Below are 25,787 nucleotides of genomic sequence, written 5' to 3'. Positions count from 1 at the left end.
CTCATTTTCCCCCTCCCTCCCTCATTTTCCCCCTCCCTCCCTCATTTTCCCCCTCCCTCCCTCATTTTCCCCCTCCTCCCTCCCTCATTTTCTCCCTCCCTCCCTCATTTTCCCCCCTCCCTCCCTCATTTTCCCCCTCCCTCCCTCATTTTCCCCCTCCCTCCCTCATTTTCCCCCTCCCTCCCTCATTTTCCCCCTCCCTCCCTCATTTTCCCCCTCCCTCCCTCATTTTCCCCCTCCCTCCCTCATTTTCCCCCTCCCTCCCTCATTTTCCCCCTCCCTCCCTCATTTTCCCCTCCCCTCCCTCATTTTCCCCCTCCCCTCCCCCTCCCTCATTTTCCCCCTCCCCTCCCCCTCCCTCATTTTCCCCCTCCCCTCCCCCTCCCTCATTTGCCCCCTCCCCTCCCCTCATTTGCCCCTCCCTGTTCATTTGCCCTCCCTCATTTGCCCCCTCCCCTCCCTCATTTGCCCCCTCCCGTCATTTGCCTCCTCCTCTCATTTGCACCTCCCCTGTTCATTTGCCCCCTCCCCTCATTTGCCCCCTCCCCTCCCCTCATTTGCCCCCTCCCCTCCCCTCATTTGCCCCCTCCCCTCCCCTCATTTGCCCCCTCACCTCCCCTCATTTGCCCCCTCACCTCACCTGCCCCCTCCCACCCCGCCTTCTTCTCCTCCAATTATCCCCTCCACATTTCCCCCTTCCCTCTCTACCTCCCCCACTTCTCGTCCCACCACCAATATCAGCAGCCCCTCCCCCCCCTTTCCGGCGCGCGCTCGCCTGATCATTCTCCTCCAACCACCGGCCGCTGACGTCAGCGGCGAACCGACTGCAGGGCGCAGGCGCGCGATTTGAGAGCAGGCCGGAGTCGGTGCGGCTGCGGGCGGATTGCAGAGTGAGGTGGTGGGGAAGCCGGGGCCGGGCCGGGCCGTAGGCAGGCGGTAAGTGTTGGCCTGGGAACTCAGAGACCGCGCTGCAAGTCAACGGGCGCCCTCCCCCCACCACCCGCTTTCCCCAGCAGCGGGCTGTGAGCCCTGCTTCCCGAATGGATCCGGTTCAGGCTTCCCAATCCTTTCTTGGCTGAGTGAACAATTACTTGTCAGACAGGCCATGCACCATGTCAGCACTGATTGAAGAGGCGGTTTCTGTATGTTCCCCAGCAAGAGTCCTGAGTAACTGGAGGGCTCAGTGAAGGGCTTTCCTTCTGTATGTTAACCCAGAAATAAAATGTAACACAATGAGTCATATAATGAAAATAAATAGGAATTGTAAGACTCACTGCACCGTTAAATCTAATATAAATTATTAACTCGTCGTGGGAAACAAGGTTCATCTTCCTTGGAACTATGTAACGATGAATGAAATGAAGACTTTGGTGTTATAAATTAAGATAAGTTTGCAGTATTTTGTTATTTTTAAAATGTAGTGCACATGATTCAGGTTTTTAAAAAAATTCTCAGGATGATCGCTGCTGGTGATCCAGCCTTAGTTGTACTGTGGTCTGCCACTTGCTGGGTATGTCTGTAGGCATTTAATAGTCACACTATGTTGGTGTGGGATTGCAGTCACATATAGGTCAGACTGGACTATGTTGGCAGGTTTGCTTTCCTCAAGGACATTTGGTTTTTGGAACAATCTGACAGGATTTTGGTCACGTTTTGAATGGGTACCAGCTGTTTATTTACAGAATTGTTTAAATTTTCATTCTCCTGATTATTTCTTGAGGCCTCTGAATTTACTGGTGTGGTAACTTTTTGCATTACTATGTCATGATTGTCAGTTGGCCATTTGGCATCGTATGTGTATAAGTTCAGACCAAATATAATGATAACTGTCTCTATGCTAGCATAGAATGAATAAAATTATTTATTACTGCCTATAGTCTGGAATTATGTTTTAACCTGTAACTATTAAATTGGGTTAAGAAGACATATATTTTCTTATTTATTTCCCAGGACTTATCATAAGGTTTAGATGTAGCTTGCCTAAGTGTAAGGGCATTGCAGCTGAGCCAGTTTGCCCTTGCCTGATAGTCACACATTAGACTTTTTCCAGCAGGGGTCACTGGATAATAATGATTGGCTGATCCCTTTCACCTTTTTTGCAGTTTCTGACCACCAGAGATAATTTAGAGCCCCAAACTGATTCAGTGCCGTAATAAGCTATTTTTGCTGTCTAAAAATGAAAGAGTCAGTCCTATTCGGTTTTTCTCTTCCTCTTTAAAGCAAAAGGAAAAATAGTCAGACTTGGGCAGCTTTCTATTTTATGCTTAATGAGACAAGTGCGCTTGTATGGAGCAGGATAATTCCAACCTTTTCACTTTCTTCTGTCCTGCCAACCATGAGTGAAGTTGACAAATTTAAATTGAGAATCTGCTTCTGATAACATTCTAGGTGGGGACTGATGAGTTTTCTTTGAGTACATTTGTGCTGAAATGAGAAACAGCAAAAAATGATTTATGTCATTGCTGGGATAAGTGTTATGTCCCTTCATTCATTTTAGGCAGATTGCAATGATGATTTGAGATGTTGTTTATGCTGAGTTGGAAGTGGTGCTGTCACATGGAGATTTGTGGTCCGATTCTCATATTTCTTGCAGGAGGTACGATATGTTCATAATCAAGGCTATTTTTTTTCTGGGCAGGACTGGAGAGTTTCGCAACAGGGGTGTGGAGCAGACAGCTGAACATAAGTTGTCATGTGATCCTGAAATTGATGGCTGGGGTTTCTAGGAGTGTGTTTGTTGTCTACTCAAGATTTACAGTATATTAACGGAACTGGGGAGATTGAATCATGAAAAGGGTAGGTGTGATATCTACTCAGTGGGATAGAAGGCAGTATATAGACATGATTTCTGTAAATTTGGATAAATTGTGGTTTGTTGGGTAATGTAAAAGGTATTGTGCTGCATTTTGCTGGTTATCATTGCAGTCCATTTGGTTTCCCAATGTTCATATATCAGCCAAGTTATTGTGTTTAATATAACACAGTCTGTCGTGTGTGAGACCAGTAGTCCTTGCTAATATGTTTGTTTTTGAGGCTTCAAGCACTGATTTTTGGAAACAAATGCAGAATACTGCAAAAGCTTGAATTCTGAAAGAAAAGCAGAAAATGTGGCAAATATCTCAATGGTCAGGCAGCAACTGTGAAGTGAGAAACATTTAACACTACAGATGAAAGACCTTTTGATATGGTTAGTATTACTGGAACATCCTCCATGCTCAGCTGGCCATTTTTGCAAAGTTTGTGGGTGTCCTTTGATCGATTCGCATTAACTCCTTAGACAGTTCATTTTGATCAAAAGTCAATATCATTTCAGACTTCCATATTGTAGTTGAAGATTGTTGGTGTTCAGTTTGCAGTGATGACCTAACAGGTGTTGTCCCATTGTAATCTTGTGTAATATTTTTATAATATGACCTACAAGTGCTGTGCATGCTGAAATCTTGAGGTTGTGACCACATGTATTCCTGTATAGGTGTAGTCTCAAATCCAGCTGTGAAAGGATTTGAGTGTAGGGATAGGCCTGTTTTACTGCAGCTGTGTAGGGTATTGGTGAGGCCACACCTGTAGTATTGTGTGCGGTTTTGGCATCTTTATTTGAGAAAGGATGCCCTTGCTATAGAGGGAGCACAGTGTAGATTTATCAGGCTGATTCCTGGGATGGCAGGTCTTTCATGTGAGGATAGACTAAGTTGGTTAGAATTGTATTCATTAGAGATTGGAAGAGTGAGAAGAGATCTCATAGAAATGTAGAAAATTCTACAGGGTTAGACAGGATAGATTTCAGAAAAAATGTTCCTGATGGTGGGGGAGTCCAGAACCAGGGGTTATAGTTTGAGAACTGAAGTGAGGAGAAATCTCTTCACCCAGAGAGTAATGAATTTGTGGAATTCACTTCTATAGAAAGTAGTTGAGGCCAAAATGTTGTGTGGTTTCAAGAAGAAATTAGATATAGTTCTTGGGGCTAAAGGTATCAAGGGATATGGGGGAAGTCAGGATGAATGGTGGAGCATGCTCAAAGAGCCAAATGGTCTTCTGACTCTATTTTCTATGATCCTATATCAATTTTAATTAACACTGAAATAAAACTTAGCTGGACCATTTGGCTAGGTGCTACGTTGGTATGATGCGACTCTTCGCCACTTGATGCATTGATCTATCCTATCTTACCTGTGACCCCTGATCCCACAAGACTCTGTTTGACCCAACTACCCCTAGCCTGATCCACCAGATCTGAAATCTGGCAGTATGTGATATCCAATACAGCCTCTGTCCCAAGGTTGTTGGATTTGAAGTACTGTAATTGTATTGCTTTTAATGCAGTAAAAACTTCCCAAGCTGAAGGAAAATGAATACTGAGACAAAGAAGGTGATAAATAGAAAGAAAGAGTTGCATTTACATTGTCTTTCACTGACCACAGGACACCTCAGAGGTTTACAACCAATGTACTTTCGAAGTGTAGTCAGTGTTTTACTGTAGGAAACATGCAGCCAATTTACACATAGTATGTGCCCACAAACATCAGTGACAATGATCAGATTTATTTTTTGATATTGATTTAAGATACAAGTTGTAATGAACCTAGTCAAAAAGAAAAGTAAAGCGTACAAAAGGTTCAGAGAGCTAGGAGATGTTAGGGATCCAGAGGAGTATAAGGCTTGTAGGAAGGAACTTAAGAAGGAAATCAGGAGAGCCAGAAGGGGTCTTGAGAAGACAGGTAAGATTAAGAAGAACTCTAAGGCGTTCTCCAAATATGTGAAGAGTAAAAGGATGAGATGTGAAGGAATGGGAACTATAAAATGTGAAGGTGGGAAAGTTTCTACAGAACTGGTAGAAATAGCAGAGCGGCTTAATGAATACTTTACCTCGGTATTCACGATGAAAAAAGATCTGGGGGGTTGTACTGCAGGCTTGCAGCGGACTGAAAAGATTGAGTACGTGGACATTAAGAAAGAGGATGTGTTGGAAGTTTTGAACAGCATCAAGATAGATAAATTGCCAGGATCTGATGGGATGTACCCCATGTTACTGTGGGAGGCCAGGGAAGAGATTGCAGAACCTCTGGCGATGATCTTTGCATTGTTGATGGAGACGGGAGAGGTTCCGGACAATTGGAGGATTGCGAATGTGGTTCCTATATTCAAGAAAGATAATAGGGATAGCCCAGGAAATCACCGACCGGTGAGTCTAACCTCAGTGGTTGGTAAGTTGATGGAGAAGATCCTGAGGGACAGGATTTATGAACATTTAGAGAAGTTTAGTATGCTCAGTAGTAGTCAGCACGGCTTTGTCATGCCTTACGAGCCTGGTTGAGTTCTTTGAAAATGTGACTAAATACATTGACGAAGGAAGAGCGGTAGATGTGATTTATATGGACTTCGGCAAGGCATTTGATAAGGTCCCCCATGCAAGACTTCTTGAGAAAGTGAGGGCATGGGATCTAAGGGGCTGTTGCCTTGTGGATCCAGAACTGGCTTGCCTGCAGAAGACAGTGGTTGTAGATGGGTCTTTCTGCATGGAGGTCGGTCACCAGTGGAGTGCCCCATGAATCTGTTCTGGGACCCTTGCTGTTTTCATAAATGACCTGAATGAGGAAGTGAAGGGATGGGTTGGTAAGTTTGCTGACAACATGAAGGTTGGTGGTGTTGTGGATAGTTTGGAGGGATGTCAGAAGTTGTAGCATGACATAGATAGGATGCAAGGCTGGGTGGAGAAGTGGCAGATGGACTTCAACCCAGATAAATGTGTAGTGGTCCATTTTGGCAGGTCACATGGGATGAAGGAGTATAATATCTCAGCAGTGTAGAGGATCAGAAGGATCTTGGGATCCAGGTCCATAGGACTCTTAAAATCGGCCTCGCAGGTGGAGGATGTGGTTAAGAAGGCGTATGGTGTACTGGCTTTCATCAATCGAGGGATTAAGTTTAGGAGTCGGGAGATAATGCTGTAGGTTTATAAGGCCCTGGTCAGAGTGTGCTCAGTTCTGGATGCCTCATTACAGGAGGGGTGTGGAAGTTATTGAAAGGATGCAGAGGAGATTTACAAGGATGTTGCCTGGATTGGGTGGCATGCCTAATGAGGATAGGTTGAGGGAGCTCTGTCTTTTCGCTTTAGAGAGATGAAGGATGAGAGGTGACCTGATAGAAGTATATAGATCAGGTGGACTCTCAGAGGCTTTTTCCCAGGGCTGGAATGGTTGCTACGAGAGGACACAGGTTTAAGGTGCTGGGGTGTAGGTATGGAGGAGATATCAGGGGTAAGTTTTTCACTCAGAGGCTAGTGGGTGAGTGGAATCGGCTGCCATCAGTGGTGGTGGAGGCAAATTCGATAGGGTCTTTTAAGAGACTTCTGGATGAGTACATGGGACTTAATAGAATTGAGGGTTATAGGTAAGCCTAGTATGTAGGGATATCATCGCCACAACTTGTGAGCTGAAGGGCCCGTTTGTGCTGTAGTTTTTCTATGTTCTATGATTTGGAGGGGGGGAAAATATTGGCCAGGAAATCAGGATAATGCCCTGCTCTTCTTTGATATGTTGCCACAGGGTCTTTTCTGCTCATCTAAGAGTGCAGTTTAACATCCCATCTGAAAAATCTCACGTCCAACAGTGCAATATTCCATGAGAACTGTACTGGAGTGTCAGCCTTAATCTTTGTGCTCAAGTCCTGGAATGAAACTTGAATCTACAACTTTCTGACTCAATTGAGTGCGCTACCAACTGATCCACGGTTGACCTAGCTGTTAAATGATAGGAGGGAATGATCTTGGTTGAAGAGGTGAATATTCAGAAGAATCTGGAAAAAAGGGGCTTAATGAATGTGATAATGAGTGAACAAGCTAGTTGCTCAAGGAAGAGGATGGGGGTTCACAGGACTGGACATGGGGGAAACAGTTGGGGGTTGTTGTTATTACGAATAAGCTTGGAGAGATGGCGAGGCAGTGAGACTGGTCATCATTTTTATTATGTACTCTAACTGGCTTCAAGCACATGTGTGGCATTGAAAGAAACAATGTGGAATTTAAAAAAAAATTCTAGGAAAAGGCTCAAGAAAAAAGATTAGAAACAAATGCTAAAAACCTAATTTTAAAGTGGTGGAATAACATGGAAAGTTGTTTTATAATTTGTCCATTAATGTATTAGAGGCATAGATTAAAGGAGTTGAAGATTAGGTATGTCATGATGGTACCTAAATGGATATTTTACAATTGGGTTTTTCTCTCATTTTTAAAAATGTATGATACTTCACATGTAGGCAGTGACATGAAAGAAGAAATGGAACTATCTGGAATTAGTGTTAAGTAGGAAGACTACTTCTGCGGTTCCATACACTCTTAAGCAAACTGAACATCTAGTTTTATGGAGATTTTTTTGCCTATTTTCAACTTGTGCAGTAGTGTAACCCAGAAATGCAACAATGAAACTTATTTGTAATCTAGATTTTGATTTTTATATCTTATGTACTTATACTCCTTCAATCTCTTAAAGGCAGACTATGTTTACTTTTCCTGGCATTTTGAACCAATTTTCACCTCACCCAGTGAAATGCAAAATAACAATCGTAAGCTGCTTTATTTCACAGGATGTAAACCACATTGAACAAGAACATAAATGAGAACTGCTTGATTAAAAACCTTAAGACTATTTGCTTACAGCTACAGAAAGGTATTTGCCAAGTTCCCACTTTCAAAAAAATTATACATTTAGTCTCATTTACATGTCAGCAAACAAAGGCGTTTTCATCTGTTTTTGATCTTTGTGTTATTAAAACACAAGATTCTGGAAAAACTTAGCAGGTCTGGCTGCATGTGTGGAGAGAAACGGTTAATATTTCAGGCCGATGATCTTTCATCGGAATGTGATTTGTTTATCTGACCATGTGTTTTGGATTAACTTAAGAATTTTGCAGTTTTTGCATTATCAAACTCTGTCAATACCATATCATGTTTTATAAATCTTTGCACAACACTGATTTGATATTTTTAGTTAAGTCGTCACTTTCTTCATAATCTCTCACAGTTGACTGCACCTTCTTTAAAAAAAGGGGCCCTCTTTAAGGATTGGGGTATAGACAGTAGTAAAAATTATTGAACAGCTTCTTTATAAAGTTGTACTTGCGTTTATCAACTCGACTATAGTAATATGTGTCTAGGCATAAACAGTATAATAGCCATTTAGCTGCTTGTCAAAATGTTTGGGGTTCAGTAAGATTGATTTGCTTGATATGAATTGTTCACAACGAATAAAGTCAAATTACTACAATATATTTAATCAATGAGTTGCTGACATTGTTTTATGTTAAATTGTGGCACATTGTTCAATAGATCTGATAACCTTTTCTATTGTGTATTGTGAAATCCTGTAAGCTTTGTTTCTTGCTCATGATTTTATTTTAGACTAGAGCACTTTCAGGTTGACCATAATCTTGTAGAATTTCCTGTATGTGACTTATGTCCATTTTAAACTTCACATTTTTTATTTGCTCCCTAAACCAAATACAAAATTGTCCTGTTTAACACACACTTCTCAGATTTAATGATTAATTTCAAATTTAATAATAATCTTGACCTCATCACCAGTAGGGCATAAAAGTAACAGAATATGCCCTTTGTTTTATTTGCTTCCTGTGAAGAAAGGATGCAAGTTACATTTGTCTTGTGTATATAAAATAAAACATGAATAATGTAATTGTCTAAATGATTTTGACTAAGGACCCATTTGTAAGCATTGTTGGAGCTGTGGTGTAGATTCAGTATAATGAGTCTTTATGGCATAGAAGGAGGTCATTTAGTAGATAGCTGAAGGGGGTCCCCAGTTTATGTTGTTGGTCTTTTTTTTAAATGAAATTTGGATATACTTTAAAACAACTTGAACAAAATTGGTTTAAATGCTGATGTTACAATTATAAGATCGAGCTTCAAATCCAAACCATACTGTTGAAATATTTGGTTTTAAGGGGCCGATATGAAATGGATATGCAGTACCACTGGGTTCACAGCAAATAATATTCCTTTAATTTTGAAATATCACCTGCCCTGCTGCCTCTGTGTTGAAAACTAAACTGTTCCTTTTCTATTGGAGCACTGTTGTTTCCATGTCTGTAGCCAGCTAGTACCAACATGTTTGAGGGCAATAGACTGTAGAATTAACTGGAAACTGATGAGAAGAATCACAGTTATTACTGAAAAATGACTACTGTGCCCCTCCCAGCTCTGGTACCATCACAGGCTTGTTGCTTATGAGCCAGTTTCAGACCAAAGAGATCCTGCTTATTCTTCTGTTCCTGAAAAATGAATTGTCTTGGAGGGGATGCAGCATTGATACCCTTTTATTATACCAGGACATAAAAACCTAAATTATATGCACGTCATATTTCTTTTGAATTTAAAACATTGAGGGGTTGGCCTATAAGATGATAAAGGGAATTCATTGGGTAGATACAGAAAAATGCTGTCTCCTGTTGTGGGGAATCCAGAACACTGGACCATAATATTTCTTTATTCTTTCACAAGGCATGAAAGTCACTGGCAAGGTCAGCATTTGTTGCCATCCCTAGTTGTCCTTAGGTGACTGATCCGTTTTCTTGAACCGCTGCAGTTCATCAGGTGTAGGTACATCTACAGTGCTGTTAGGAAGAAAGTTCTAGGTTTTTGACTCAGCAATGGTGTAGCAATATAATTCCAAGTCAAGATGGCATGTGACTTAGGAGGGGAACCTGGAAGAGATGATGGTCCAATGTGGCTGCTGCTTTTGCCCTTCTCAGTGGGTGAGGGTTGAAAGGTGCTGTTGAAGGAGGCTTGGTGAGTTGCTGCAGTGTCTTTTGTGTGTGGGGTGTATACTGCCTGCTGCTGTGCAACAGTACTGGAAGGACTGAATGTTTGTGATGGATAAGAGCTGCTTAGGCCTGGATGGTGTTGAGCATTATACAGATTGCTAGAACTGGGCTCAACCAGGCAGGTGGAGAGTATTCCTCAAACTCCTGACGAATGCCTTGTCGATGGTGGACAGGCTTTGGGGAATCGGGGTGAGTTACTTTCCGCGCAATCCCTAGCCTCTGACATGCTGTCATAGCCATAATGTTTATATGACGTTTCCAGTCAATGTTGACCAGGATGTTTATGATGGGGATTTCAATAGTGGTAACGTTGAATGTCGAGGAGAAGTGGTTAGATTTTCTCTTGTTGGAGATGCTCGTTGCCTGTTACCTGTGTGGCATGCATGTTAGTTGCCACTTTTCAATTCAAATCTGAATGCTGTCCAGGTTTGCTGCATTTGGACATGGACAGCTTCAGTTCAAAGTTAGAGCTAGGTCAGTTTCTGAAATCAAGGAGCAAAGGGTAATGGAAATATGGAAGTCTGGCCCCCTAAAGTCTTGAGGCTTTAATGGTCTACTTCAGTTTTTATATTCCTAGCCTCCTTTCTCCCACCCCTTTTCTGGACAATTATTGGTTGCTCAAGAGGTTTGCACTCCAGTAGATTATTGCTTGTGAGGGGGTGACCCCTGCATCCAAGAGCAGAACATCATAAAACCTTTGTCTCAAACTCAAATAAATGAATTGATAAAACCTACCCTATTGGTAGCTCTTTCCAGTGGTTGCTATTCAGGTCTTGAGTTTTTCCCTTTTGACTTAGTGAAATAGTTTAACTTGCCAGACTGTTGAGTCCAAATATTTTTAGTAACTAAAGCAAATGTGATAAATGCAGTATTGGGGTTGCAATGGCCTAGTGGTATTATCCCAAAATTATTAATCTAGTAACTCTGCTAATATGCTGGGGACCTGGGTTCGAATCCCACCATAGCAGATGGTGGAATCTGAAGTCAATAAAAACAAAAACCTGGAATCAAGAATCTACTGATGATCATGAAACGATTGTCAGAAAAACCCATTTAGTTCACTAATGTCCTTTAGGGAAGGCCATCTGCCATACGTACTTGGTCTGGCCTACGTGTGACTCCAGAGCCACAGCAATGTGGTTGATTCTCAATTGTCCTCTGAACAAGGGCAACTAGGGATGGGCAACAAATGCTGATTGTGCCTTGGCCATTACATTTGTGCTAGGCTTGATAGCATGCAGTGCAACTGTGTTTAAAAATGAAACCAGTTAATTTAGTTGATATTAAAACATGTATTGCAACCATGTCTAAGCCTTTCTTCAAAATTCCTTTGACCAAGTGAAGATGCAGGCAGCTAAGGATAAGAAAATAAACAAGTGTTTCTTTCTGTACCCTATGTAATTAGAATTTTGTTCTGGAGTATTTCAAGATTTTATAATGTTAGGACAGTTTTATTCATGTTTTTATTAGGGAATTTGAACGCATCTTAGATATGTCACATGTTTTAATGAAAGCAATTTGGCAACATTGCATTATGGTTGACTCTCAACGGCTCTCCAAGAGCAGCTAGGGATGGGCAATAAATGCTGGCCAGCCAGTGACACCATGTTCCGCAAATGAATAAAAATGCAATAAATCCTGTATATTCTTACATACTGTGATTAGTTGCCCAGATGCAATCTTGCATGATGTTGTGGTGTAGTTATTTCAAGTAAATACAAATTTCTGTTGATGAATTGAGAAACTAGTTTTCTATTCTGATAACATGATGAATAGAGAATTAGGAATTGCTTTACAATTCAATAAGAACATGGCTGATCTTTTCCATCAACCCCATTTTCCTGCCCTTTCCCCATAATCCCATTTCTTTTTTAAAAGAAGTCTTGGAATTTGTTGAGAATCTTGCCTAGAATATTGATGTTATGTTTGAATATCCACAACACTGGGGAGAGAATTCCAAAGATGCACTGAATGCTCCCTAATTCTAAATTCTCCTGTTAGGTGAAATAGCCTCTCAGCATCCACCCTGTCAATACCTCTAAGTTTATATGTTTCAATGAGATCATGTCTTTCTAAATTCTGGAGCATAAAGTCTTACGATCCACATTGGATAACCTTCCCATTCCCAGGAATCAACTTTGTGAATCTTTATTGCACCTCTTCTAAGGCAGGCATATATTTCCTTGGGTAAGGAGACCAAAGATTTTCACAGTACTCCACTTATGATGGTCTCTTCAAAGGCCTGATATAATTTCAGTAAGATTTACTTACTCTTGAAGTGCAGCTGCCTTGCTATAAAAAGTCAATTTACTATTTACTTGCTATACCTGCATATTAACATTTTGTGATTCATGTGCAAGAATGCTCAAAACCCTTTGAATATCAACTTTTAGTCGACTTACTTTTAAAAAAAAAACTGCTTTTCCAATTCAGTCATCTAGTGCTCGAAGTCAACGAAGTTATAGACTGCATTAGAGCAGTGGTTTAATCTGATGTCCAGTTGTGCTGATTCCTTTTTCAGACCTACGTAACTCTTACAAAGACAACAGAGAGCAGGGAAAATGTCCGGCCTATTAAACATATTTATAGTTGGCTTTATAATGAGGCAGTCTGTTCAGCCTGTTGTAGCTAATTACCTCTGTAGCAAATTGGATATGAGGAGAAAAATGTGACTTTAAATAGCTACCGTTCCCAGTGCGTTGCAGAAACGTTACCTGCAATATTGCAGTTGTCAGTATAGCCGTGTGCGCAGGCGCGCTGAGCTCTTGGCGGCTGTAACAAACAGTCTAAACGTTGATTTGCTGTTACTATAGTTACCAATCTACCAATCAAGCCCCTCTTCCTACTTGTGTTTACTCATTTAATGTAAGGGACTAGGACTGAAAGTACAGGATCGACCTGACTTTACAGCGAGGTAGTTTTTTAGAGTATTCATTTGGAGCCAATGTAGCTTCTCCCGTCTTTGTAGAGCAAAGTTCCTTTTAATAACTTGGAATTGTATTGGCGTGATTTATGAATATTTCTGGGCATCATCCACTAATTTCTCCAAAGTTTAAGTAAAATAGACCAATGTAAGTAGAAACTTGAGATCATATTGGTATAAGATGCCGCAAGCAGACTCGTGGCGTTTATTATCTTACGGCGGTTGCAGATCGATTTAAAGGTGTTTATCTCTGTACGTTAAATTGACAGATATCCAATTTAAAAACAATCGTTTGGACTTCAACTGTAAACCGACTAGCTGTAAAATGGTTGTGTTATTATTGAATTAGAGGTTGGATCTGTAGAATAAATCAAATTTTCGGAAGCTAGAAGCATTAATGTCAAATTGAAAGGCTTTGAAAGTTCAGTCAATACAGAGGAAATGGAATTCCACGATGCCGTTAGGGGATATAGTATTCTTGTGGCTTTTTGACATTGTTTAGGCTTAAAGTAATATCGTTTAGCAGCAGGGAACGGGCTCACTAAACTGTCTCTCCTGTTAGAAATACAGAATTTGGCGGGTTGCTAATTTAAGGACTAGAATGAGACTGCACAAATAACTAAAGTATTTTTACCAACCTAGTGGGCAGCAGAGAAGTGAATACATTTTGTTCAAAAACATTTCGTTTGTATCATTTATTCCAGTGTATGAATTGAACTTGTTTTTTATGGCAGGTCTCTAGAACTTGAGGCTTTCAACCAAAGTCCCATCTCCCACTCTCCCTTTTAAGGACATATAAAAGATCCCATGGCATTATTTGGAGAAGAGTAGGGAAGTATCGTTTGCCAATATTGATCTTCCTGCCCACAAAGAAAAGCTATTACTTATCTATTACTGTTTATAAATATTGCTATATGTTAATGCTTCTGCACTTCCATACATTTTGTAGCAATTGAATGCACTTCAGAAGTACTTCATTGGCTGTGAAATGCTGTGGAACGTCCTGAGGACATGGCTTTTATTTGTTCAATTATCAATTAATGCGTCCAGTGATGTGGTTATATCAGTTCAAATACCTGGCACTCAATGTTAGATCAATTTGAGATTGTTAAATTTTTAATACTAAAAGTTGTTAAATAACATACCATGGCAGTAGTTTGGTTTGATGTCTGTTTGTACTGTTCGTTCCTTTGTTTTATTGTATTCAATATTCCTGTACAATGCAGTTCTAAAAATGGGAATTATGATTTGGAAGTCAGCAAGCTATTGCAAATGGAAAATGTACTACCCATTATACATATTTGCACTTTGTTTGAGACTATCTATTTCCTCTACTGTAACTATTGTGCAAACCAAAAACAAGTTGGGGGTGGTGGGAATGTTACTTCGATTTTCTAACTTTAAGTAGTTACCACTGTCATTGACCTTAAGTTAGCGGGAACATTCCATCAATATACCAATTCCATTAAGGCAGCACAGTGGTTAATACTGCTGTGGCACAGTGGTTAGCATTGCTGCCTCACAGCACCAGAAACCCAGATTCAATTCTGGCCACCGGGTCCCTGACTGTGTGGAGTTTGCACATTCTCCCCATATCTGCATAGGTTAGTCTGGATGCTCTGGTTTCCTCCCATACTCCAAAGGTCCTTGGGTTAGGTTGATTGGCCATGCTAAATTGCCCCTCAGTATCAGGGGATTAGCAGGGTAAATACATGAAGTTAGGGGAATGGAGCCTGGTGGGATTGTTGTTGGTGCAGACTCGGGCCAAATGGCAGCCTCCTGCATTGTACAGATTCTATGAAATCTATTATCTGCTTTTATGTTTTCATTGACAGTAAGTAAGCAACAGCAAATTATTTGGTTGAATATTCAGATTGTACGTGCTACTGTCAAGGAGCAAAAAAATTTAGATTCACTGTTTTTCTGTTTGGAGCCATGGCTTAACTTCTACACCTGTCACTAATTCCATTATCAAGAATACAAATTGTACTTGCCCTGTGTTTTAAATGTGGTTAGTTGCTAAACAGAAGCTTCTGTAAGGAAGTCCAGGCATGACAATCCATAAAACCTGCTGGAAAATCAGTTGGGGTATGGAACTTTTACACTGAAGTTATTATCTGTCTACTTGAGCCATCCTTGTGATGTTATACATAAGAACATAAGAAATAGGAGCAGGAGTAGGCCAACTAGCCCTTCGAGCCTGCCCCGCCATTCAATAAGATCACGGCTGATCTGTCGTGGCTCAGTTCCACATTCCCGCCCTCTCCCCATAACCCTTAATCCCCCCTCTCATCAAAAACCCATCAACCCGCGTCTTTAAAAATATTTAGCGAGGCAACCTCCACCACTTCAACGGGCAGAGAATTCCAGAGATTCACCACCCTTTGAGTGAAGAAGTTCCTCCTCAACTCTGTTCTAAACCGCCCCCCCCTTTATCTTGAGGCTATGCCCCCTAGTCCTACTATCCTTTCTGAGCGGGAAGAGTCTCTCCACCTCTATCCTATCCATCCCATTCGTCATCTCCATTTCTTGAAATGTTGTTGCTTTTTGATGAAATTGGATTATTATTTATACACTTCAAATCAGCAATTTAAGTCTTTAGGTTAAAACCAGAATGCTATTTTATGTAAGGAGGAAATATTATCGAATTTTGGGATTCAGTAGGTAAATTGTATTTAAATGTTACAAATGACATATGGAAGTAAGTTTGAATGAGCATAATTGACTAATATGAAAGTTCTGTAGACAGAAGAACAAAAAAGTTAAGTTGACCGTTGAGTCCTTCTGCTTCAATAATTTGGTAGGTAATGGATTCAACTGCATTTTGAGTTTCCTTCCTATCTTTAACTTTTCCAGCTTAACTAGTAGTTTATTTCAAATTCTTCTTAGAGATTACCTCTCAGTGAAAGGTCATCCAGCTCATTGCACCAATGTTAGTGTTCCCTTTAATAGCGCACTATCTTAATTTTCAGAAAATGTCTTGTTCAAGTTTCCTTTTTTAGCCCATAAGACCATAGACATAGGAGCAGACGTTTGGCCCATTGACTCTGTTCTGCCATTTGATGAGATCATGACTGATTTGATGTAATCCTCCTCCATTTTCCCACCTAAACCCCATAAACTGTTGATTTCCTTACTGATTAAAAATCTGTCTATCTCAGCCTTGAATATACTCAGCTCTATGTGGTTATAAAATTCCAGATTCACTACCCTCTGAGGGAAGAAAGTCCTTCTCGCCTGTGTTTTAAATGGGTGGCCCGTTAGTCTGGGATTATGCTCTCTGGTTTTAGACACTTCCAGAAGTGGAAACAACCTCTCAGTATTTACCCTGTCAAACACACTGACAATCCTATGTGTCTCAGTAAGGTTACCTGTCATTCAACAATGATGAGACAGAGTACAGGAAAGAGAGAATCTGGTGAACTGCAGTGGTGACAAATCATCATCTTTCCCTCAATGTCAGTAAAACGAAGGAGATGATCATCAATTTTAGGACGTGCCCCTGTCTATATCAACAGGAATCAAGTGGAAAAAGTCAAGAGTTTCAAGTTTCTAAGTGTCCAGATCACCAACAATCTGACCTAAAACCCACCAATGCCTCTACTTTCTCTAAAGACTAAAAAAATTTAGCATGCCTGCTACGACTCTCTCCAACTTTTACAGATGCACCATAGAAAGCATCCTTCCTGACTGTATCACAGCTTAGTATAGCTCCTGCTGTGTCCAAGACTGCAAGAAATTACAAAGGGTCGTAAATGAAGCCCAGTCCATCATGGCAAGCCAGTTTCCCATCCACTGACTCATTACACTTCCATGGAAAAGCAGCCAGCATAATCAAGGACCTCATGCACTCTCTTCCACCTTCTTCCATTGGGGAAAAAGATACAAAAATCTGAGATCACATACCAACCGACTCGACAACAGTTTCTTACTGCTACCCATCAGACTTCTGATTGGACTTACTTATTAAATTGTTTTTTTTCTACACCCTAGCTATGACTGTAACACTACATTCTGCACCATCTCCGTTCCTTCCCTGAGCAGTATGCTTTGTCTGTTTAGCACAAAAGAAACAATACTTTTCACTGTTTACTAACCAAAACATGTGACAATAAATCAAATCAGTCAAATCTTCTAAAATCCAGTGAATACAGGCCCAACCTACTCAGCCTGTCCTCAGAAGAAAATCCTTTCATATCTGGGATCAACTGAGTGAATCTTCTCTGGATTGCCTCCAATGCCACTTAAATTTGTCATGTTGGCCTATTGGGCTACCTTATCTTGATGTAATATTCACGCTCAACATACCTCTTGCTACTTTAGGTAGCTGATGAGGTTCCTTTTGCATTCTGTAACATGTCTTCATTGATCGTCCCTGTTGAACTTAAGATCATCCTTGTTTACTTGCTCAAGCTTTCTCTCCTGCACTAATGCTTCCACTAAACTTTTAACTAAATTTGTACATAATATTTTGTGCGTGGTTTGATTATTTCATAATGAAATGTCATCATAGAACCCCCACAGTGCAGATGGAGACCATTTGGCTCATCGAGTCTGCACTGACCACAATGTCACCCAGGGCCTATCCCCATAACCCCACATTTTTACTCTGCTAATCCCCTGACACTAAGAGGCAACTTAGCATGGCCAATCAACCTAACCCACCCATCTTTTAAAGTGTGGGAGGAAACTGGAGCACCCAGAGGAAACCACGCAGTCACAAGGAGAATGTGCAGACTCCACACAGTTATCGAGGTTGGAATTAAACCTGGATCCCTGGTGCTGTAAGACAGCAGTGCTAACCACTGTGCCCCCATACCACGTGTATGCATAAACTTCACAGTTTTAGCTATAGGTCTGTTTCTTGAATTGTCTTTTTCCACATTGTAGAAAATATTTTATCCACGTTGCCTTGTTAGCACAAGTAATGTCTGTCATTACTTGCACCTCTGTTTCATAGTTTGTCCCTGCAAATTCCATTCGTGTCATTCTAGTGCCATGTTACTACATTTTTGCTGCTATGCAATATTACACATTGTTGGTATTAGATTGCATTTGTTACTTGTTTGCCTAGTTGCATACCACTCATAATCCTCTCAAAATGTTAAGTTCACCCTCTATTCCTACTGTTCACTACTTTAGTGTTGCTTACAAATGTCACAACTGGCTTTGAAATCCAGTTTAATAGTGAAGATTACCCAGCACTTAACTCGTGGTCTACATGCAAGTATAGCCCCTGCGCTCTTCTGTGCATCAGAAATTTGGACGATGTATAGCAGACATGTTAAATTTCTTGAAGCAACCAGCATTGCCTTCTCAAAATCTTAAATTCACTGGCAAAATAGGCATACGAATGACAGCATCCTCTTCCAGGCCAATATCCCCAGTATTGAGGCACTGGTCTACCTCGACCAGCTGAGATGGATGGGCCACATTGTCCGCATATCTGACACACGACTCGCTAAACAAGTGCTCTACTGTGCTCCGCAATGGCAAGAACACGCTAGGAGGGCAGAGGAAACCTATGAGGACACTCTGAAAACCTCCCTAAATAAGTGCAACATTCCAACTGATGTGAGAATTGTTTGCCCTAGAATGCACAAACTGGACAAGAAGGCACCATCCACCTCAAGCATCACCAAATGGAGCATGTGGAGGCCAAGCACAAAGAGCGTCCAGAATGAAGAGCATCCCACCCGTCCATCTCATCAAGCACCACCTGTTCACCTGTGGCATTGTCTGCAGCTCCAGAATTGAACTACTGAGCCAACACAGAACCTACCTCCTTGTAATGGAAGCAAGCCACCTTTGACTGAGGGACTGCCAAGAAGAATAGTGAGGATAAAGAAGGAAAGACTTGCATGTACATAGTGACCACCAGATGTCTTAAAAGGGCTTTATAGCTCGAAGTACCTGATGTGTAATCACTTAATGGGATGTTATTGTCACAGCTAATGTTACTACTGGGCAATCAGATCCCAGAATGGAATCCCAACTCGATAGATCTTAGCTTTTATTTTAGAGATATGAATTTAGAGAGGTAGATGGGCAGAGTTGCAGGACTGCCAATAAGTTTTTAACAAATCAATAAATCCTTTATGAAACAAAAAAATTGATCATAATACACTACTTCACATCAGCTACATCATTACAAGCATGTACATTTTTATAAGGATGACACACAAATTACAATTTATCTTGTATCCTGATGTTCTAAGTATGTACACAGATCCATATAAACCAACAGAGAAATGTGGCCTGACACTTCATTCTGAAACCAACTGCCATCCAATCCAACTTCTGTATTTCTCATTAAAACCCCCAGTTGCTTTTACATTGTGAGCCAACTCACTGGAACTCTTGACATGTGTTTTCCAAACTCCACTCTCACCTTGGAATTTCCTCCCAAACAATGCTTTCTCTCGGATACCTTCACCATGGATCCACTTCCAGGATTTCAGTCAGTATTCCTCTGCCTTGGACTGCATTCAAGGTTTCAAACAATCTCTTGGGTCTCCAGCCATGCCAACAGGACACAATGTTTCACGTGTATTAAAGTGTCACCAAACTTTTGATTTACCTCTGACATCTGACTTCTCACATTGCTGACTTTAAATCTGGTTCTTACAGTTGTCTCTAAGTCTGAGCACTTTCTCTGCTTTGTATTTTAACTTCACCAAAGAAGACTGTGTTCAACTTGTTCTTTGTTCCTTTGAGGCATGTATTTTTGTCCCAACTCCCTGGTTTCTGGGCTTTCTTTTGTTCTTTTTAAGAAGTCTACTCCCCGCAACTCCCTTATCCTATCCAGCTTCTCCTGACTCTAGCTTATAACTAAAAGTTATTTCTACCCTAAGTGCCTCTGCCTCCTGACAAAGGATAAATATTAGCCAGGACACCTGAGGTAACTCCCTGCTCTCAAAATAGTGTTATAGGATCACGTACATCCATCTGAGTAGACAGATGAGGTCTTTGTTTTATATTCTGTCTAACAGATGATACGTCCGGCAGTGCATGACTTCGTTAGTTGTGCAACAGTGTTTGCTTTGATTTTTATATCCAGGTTTAGAGTGGAAGTTTGTGACTTAGAGGCAAGAATGAAACCAACTGAACCATTGTTGCCCTTCTAGAAATGAGCATGAATTTCTAACACGCCACACAACATTTCCATCAAGTAACGCTACACCTCATGTATTCTTACCACTTTTACCTATTTTGACCCTTAATTCCCTTTTTTTTTGCTGGGTCTTCTCTGAAAATTCACATTCTGAAGAAAATTCCATTTGTGACAAACTTAAAAGAATTCAGGAGGTACCTGCGGTATTTGATAAGTTAATAGGCCATACTTTATTAATGAGTAACAAACCAGAATTACAAGAATTAGGAAATGTCTTAACCAGAATGTTCTGACCTTGCCCAAGGCTATGATTTTCTAGTCCTGGTCAAATCAGTGGAGATTTGGCTGAGCGCCAAATTCTCCATTCACACTGGCAGAGGTGGTGGGGTGTATGAGGCCCTTGTAAATAATGACTGTAATGTGTCTGATTTTGAGAAGAAGGGCAAGTCACAAATGAGGTATTAAATTCAAGTGAGGCAAACTGAAAGGAGGAGAGATTAGTTGATAGCAGTAAACTGGGCTGAATCACTGATGCATAAATCTACAAACAAGCAGCATATTCTACTATAGTGAAACCCCGATTTTACACGCCCCGATTTAGCACGAATTTGGATATAACATGATGAATCATTGGACCTTTTTTTGCTCTTTCCAGGGAACTGAAAAGTTTTTGGTTACTGCAATCTATTTCTAAAGCGAAAATAAAGAAATTGTGGGCAGAAAACACTTGCTTCCCCTCTTGCCCAGTTCAGATAAAAGGGGTTCTCACTTAAAAAAAACATTGGACAGTTGCTCAAAAGAGGAAGTACTTCACCGTTATGGACCATGAAAGTGTTTGTGTAAATAAACTTCCCCACTGCCTGTTTTAAACCAGCCTGGATCTGTCAATCAAAAGATTTGTGAAAGTTAATGGAGCGTGTAGTGGCTGTATAAACAAACAGAGCTCTGACGGACGCCAAGATCATCCATAACGTAACTATAGCATCCTGATTTAGCGTGACCCCGCTTTTCTCGTGGTAACATTTTATGGACCCCAACCATCGCGTTATAATGGGGCCGCACTGTATTTATTTGGTATGATACAAAAGCAGCACCTAGCTTTGAAAGATAAAGACTCGACTTAATTAAGATGAGACACACTGGTTAATCAGTGATATCCAAGACAGCGTCAAGCTAAAAGAAAGGCTTGCAAAAATGCAAGAACAAGTGGAAATCCAAGTACTAGAAGAGCAATAAAAAGCAGCAAAGATGATACAAAAATAATGTGGCACAAGAAGCAGCATGGGAAACAAATGATGAGGAATGATAGTGATGGTTGTCCTTCAAGTTTGAGGAAGAATTTATGGAGCCTCTTAAACATAATGAAATATCCCAAGGCAGATCAGAAGAATCTTTCCAAAATAAATTTGACGCGAAAGATAGGTACAAAATACCAACAGTACTAGGTAGTCAAAATAAATCAAAGGGAAAAACTTAGTGAATTTACTAGATTTTTTGTAAAAAGGGTAACAGAGCAACTAATTGAACTTGAAATAGACAAATCTCCAGAACCTAATGGATTCCACCCAGAGGTAACAAAATAAATGGGTGAGGAAATTTCATTCAAGGTTTGTAATTTTCCAAGATTCAAGACAAGTATCTTTGGATAGGAAAATTGTAAATGTCAGTTCATTATTTAATGGTGGGGTGAGGAGCATGTAGTACCGACCTCTCAGTTTGACGTCAAGAGGGGATATTACTAGGATTCATCACCAGTGACAAGATTACTGAGTACTACGTATCAGTATGGATTTGTGAAGATTATGTCTAATACAGTTTTTTTTGCAAGAGGTCACTAGCATGGTGGAATGAGGGGTGGTGGATATAGTCAGTGAACTTCTGAAAGACATTTGAAAAGATTCTGCATCAGCAAAAAAGTAAAGCATGCAGAATTGGAGGTAACATTGTGACATGGTATCAGGAATTGGTTGGGAGGTATGAAACAGGGATAAAAGGAACATTCTCTGATTTGGTATGGCAAGTGGCATTCTCCAAGGATTTATCCCGTGGTCTCAGATTTTCTTTGTGTTTTATTGATTTAGATAAGGAATGGAGAGTAATGTAAGTTTGCAGATGACCCAGGGTTTAGAGACATCATTAAGTTGTCTTGATGTGAGAAAGATTATGAAAGGATATAAATAGCAAGCAGGTAAAACTATGGTGTCTAGTTTGGGGAGGTGTGCAGTTATCCGTGAGGCTAGTGGGGACCAAAGGGTTTTAAGTACCCATGTACACACTTCATGAAAATCTAGTGCACAGGTACAAAGATTAAGCAAAAAGAATATTGGAATGTAGATCTTCATCTCAAGGTGTCTGCATTCATAAAGTGTAAAAACGATGCTTCAGCTGTACAAAGCCTTCAGCAAACCCAGTTCTGTTTTAGGACCAACCTCTTGGCAAGGTGCATTTGCTTTTGGAGGATCATGGAATCCCTACAGTACCGAGGGACGCCATTCGGTCCATTGAGTCTGTACCAACTACAATCCCACCCAGGCCCGGTCCCCATAACCCCACATTAACCTTGCTAATCCCCCACACACTTACCTAGCTAATCCCCCTGACGCTAGAGTCTGTGCCAGAGCTGTATATTCACCACAAGGGTTAAATTAATGGACGGTTGCGTAAACTTAGCTTGTATTCTATTGAGTTTGGGAGCTTGCAGTATCATTTAAGGTGTTTAAAATGATAATGGGATTTGATGGTGTATATAGAGGGAAACTATTTCCTGTGGTAGAGGAAGTGAAAAATGAGAACTTAATCAACTTTGAGGTAGGCCATTCCATCACAGTCTTGACTTGTGTATTGTGAAGTTCACAGAATCATAGAATCCCTACAGTGCAGATCTTTTTTGACCCATTGAGTCTGCATGGACTTTCTGACAAAGCATCCCACTTGGGCCCATAACCCTAACCTACACACCTTGGGACACCCAGGTTAATTTAGCGTGGCCAATCAACCCAACCTGCCCATCTTTGAACAGGCTGAGGTGAGTTACTCACTGCAGGATTCCTAGCCTCTGACCTGCTCTTGTAGCCATTTGAATTTATGTGGGTACAGGCTCAGTCAGGTTATGGGGCAATGATGGCAAATATCATGCAAAAACAAGGAAATGAAGTTGAGGTACAGATCTGCCATTATTTATTGGACTAGACTCAAAAGCATGAATGACTTACTCCAGTTTCTGAGTAGAATTTTTTAGCTTTCACCATTTCCCAAGTCCTGGAGGGGAGGGCACCCCACATCTGATAGTTTTCCCATCCACACTTGAGAAAAGTTGAAAAATCTGATTGCCTGCCTGTTCTGTCCATGCAATGACCTAAAAATTCCACAGGAAATTTAATACTTCAGGCAATAGGGTAGATAGTCCCTTCAATTGGCTTAATTGTTGGCACACGTACTGTCAAGTTGCGCCTATGCCCACCGACCAAAATATTGCACAAGTGCAGGTGATGTTGGGTATATGCCTGATGTCATCTCATGCTATTTTATGCTGTTCCGGGTCAGATGTGTGACTGGCTGGTATATGCAAAATTATGCTCTTTTTCTGAAATTATACGTTAAATTTAAAATCAATGCAGTAACTTTGATGTCCCTACTAATTTGGCCAACTGTGCATTTTGGAAAATATCTCATCTAGTTTCTTGGTTATACCCCAATTATATACTGCTGAAATAGCATGTTTCCACGTTTTTTATCACCATCTGACTCCACTATTCCAATTCTGTCCGAACTAACATTCCATTTTCCACTCTCCTTGAACTTGAACCTGAAACTCCATTGCTGTTTAAGACCCTCCTCAAAAACCAATTTCTTTGGTCAAGTTTTTGTCTGATTATACTCTATGAACCATCTTGGGATGTTCTTCTGTTAGAAATGCTGTACAAATGGGAATTATTGGTATGACCTTAAATTTATAAGAACCTGAGGATTTTGCATTAATGCAGTTAATTGGTAATTTGACAAAGTATGTCTAACCTCTTTCATTTTCTACCCTCAGGTACAAAACTGGAGTGGTGTTAGTTCAATAGCCTCGCAGGCTTACAGACATTCTGGACTTTTGATTGCAAGCTTCAAGGCCTCCAAGCAAAATGAAATTGAAGAAGGGAGTTAGCCCTGTCTTTTCATTATTTTTGCAATGTATGATCATGGTTTGCAATCTCTTATTTACTCTGCCATTACAGCTCTTTGTGGGTTCACGGCGTAGACCTAGCATGAGAGCAAAATCAGTTGGTAACCATCCTGCTGGCCCATACAGATGTGTGGAAAGTTTGGATCGTCTATTAGCAAGTCTGTATCCTGGTGCCGACACCCTGGATAAAATATTTCAATATGCCACTGATGGCTTTAGACATAAGAACTGCCTGGGAACGCGTGAAATTCTTAGTGAGGAAGATGAAATTCAGCCAAGTGGAAGGGTCTTCAAAAAGGTAATTGATGTCATTCCCTTTCGATGTTTTACTATCTTGGTATTGTCATGTCAGCTGATATCTTTTCAAGACAATTGGTGATTTGCACACCTTATATTCAGCTCTTGGTTAATTAATCAGTCGTGATCTGGGTATGGCACAGTGGTTAGCACTGCTGCCTCATAGTGCCAGGGACCTGGGTTTGATTCCCCACTTGGGTCACTGCGGTGTTTGCACATTCTCCCTGCGTCTGCATGGGTTTCATCCCACAGTCTAAAGACATGTGGGTTCGGCTGATTGGCCATGCTAAGTTACCCCTTAGTGTTAGGGGGGACTAGCTAGGGTAAGTGCATGGGGTTATGGGGATAGGGCCTGGGTGGGATTGTGGTCTGTGTAGACTGTGGCCTCCTGCACTGCAGGGATTCTCTGATTTCGCAGTGTTGGAAATTATTTCATTGATTTTTGCCATCAAAGTGCAATTAATGTGCAGCAGTTGGCAGTTGTCTTTATGTAAGATAACAGTATGTAATTTATGCAAACCGGTTGGGAGAAATTGTGAAGTATTCATTATTGTACTTCAGCCCAATTAGATCCCTAAGTAAGTAATCCATTTGTATTACTTGTGCCAGATAAATCCTCTTGGGAAACTTCTCTGGAAATATTTGCAGCATGTTCACTCTGTAAAATTTAGACAGGAAAAATGTAAATTGGTTTGTAGTAAGAATTATTTGCACGCATCAAGGCAGCAATTTTGTTCTACATTTTCACTTGCATTTTGCAAGGAATACCAAAGGTAAGGCTTTTAACTTTTGATCTGATTTGTATAATTCTCTTTTGTCTTTCTTGTTTGGAAAGAAAAATCTTTGTTAAACATGTGTGCTGCCTGCTGTTAAAAGTATTCCTTTTAAATAAAAAAAGTCTGTATTTCATTTACACCAAGTTTAGAATCCTTCAGTTTCTGCTGGGAACTAAATAAACAGCCAATCTTTCCTTAGCCCAAACTTATTTCATACCTCTTCCGCAATTTTCATGGAAGTTTTTGGTTTAGTTTCATTTCTCATTGGAGGCAGAAACAGATACCTAGAAATGAAATACTCATTTCTAAGCCATTTATGCAGCCATTTACTCCTAGTTTGTAAACAAAAGCACTTCACTGCTCTTGAACATGGTACACAAAAAAAATTCATAAGGACGACACATATGAGAAGGAATAAAATGGAAAAGCAGCTGGAAAAGCAGTTTTCGTACTGATCAACAATGTAAACATTAACTTGCTTTCTAATACTTGTGTGTATGTGGGATGAAGAGAAGAGGTGGTATTGGTAGCAGTTTGCAACTTCAGTCATTCAAATGTAAGGTGTGTTGATGTAGGCACTAGAGATTCAATATAAATTAACATCAATAATGCATAGGAGCTCAATACTTTGTATTGTGCAGGCTCTAAGTCATTAATTTAATTATTGAGGGACCAGTT

The 25,787-nt window shown here is 40.6% G+C and overlaps 1 protein-coding gene across 5 annotated transcripts in view; it reads left to right on the top strand.

Moving 5' to 3' along the window:
- The first annotated feature begins 864 nt into the window (after positions 1-864).
- The window catches only part of acsl3a (acyl-CoA synthetase long chain family member 3a), a 97,792-nt gene continuing 72,869 nt past the window's right edge, over positions 865-25,787 (top strand). Inside the window, exons 1-2 of one of the 5 annotated variants that reach the window (XM_080185532.1) lie at positions 865-936; positions 23,905-24,334. In XM_080185532.1, coding sequence (XP_080041658.1) covers positions 23,996-24,334 — 339 coding nt within the window. In that variant the 5' untranslated portion in view covers positions 865-936; positions 23,905-23,995. Of the gene's footprint in view, positions 937-2,711; positions 2,797-12,718; positions 12,746-12,765; positions 12,903-23,904; positions 24,335-25,787 lie in introns of those variants that run through there. The other 4 variants (XM_080185534.1, XM_080185533.1, XM_080185531.1 and 1 more) reach the window with 4 other exon arrangements.

The sequence above is a fragment of the Carcharhinus amblyrhynchos genome, chromosome 3, assembly GCF_965287045.1.
Source record: "Carcharhinus amblyrhynchos chromosome 3, sCarAmb.v2.hapA, whole genome shotgun sequence".
Taxonomy (NCBI): domain Eukaryota; kingdom Metazoa; phylum Chordata; class Chondrichthyes; order Carcharhiniformes; family Carcharhinidae; genus Carcharhinus; species Carcharhinus amblyrhynchos.
The sequence above is the reverse complement of the archived record's forward strand: the minus strand, read 5'-3'. Positions and strand labels throughout refer to the sequence as shown.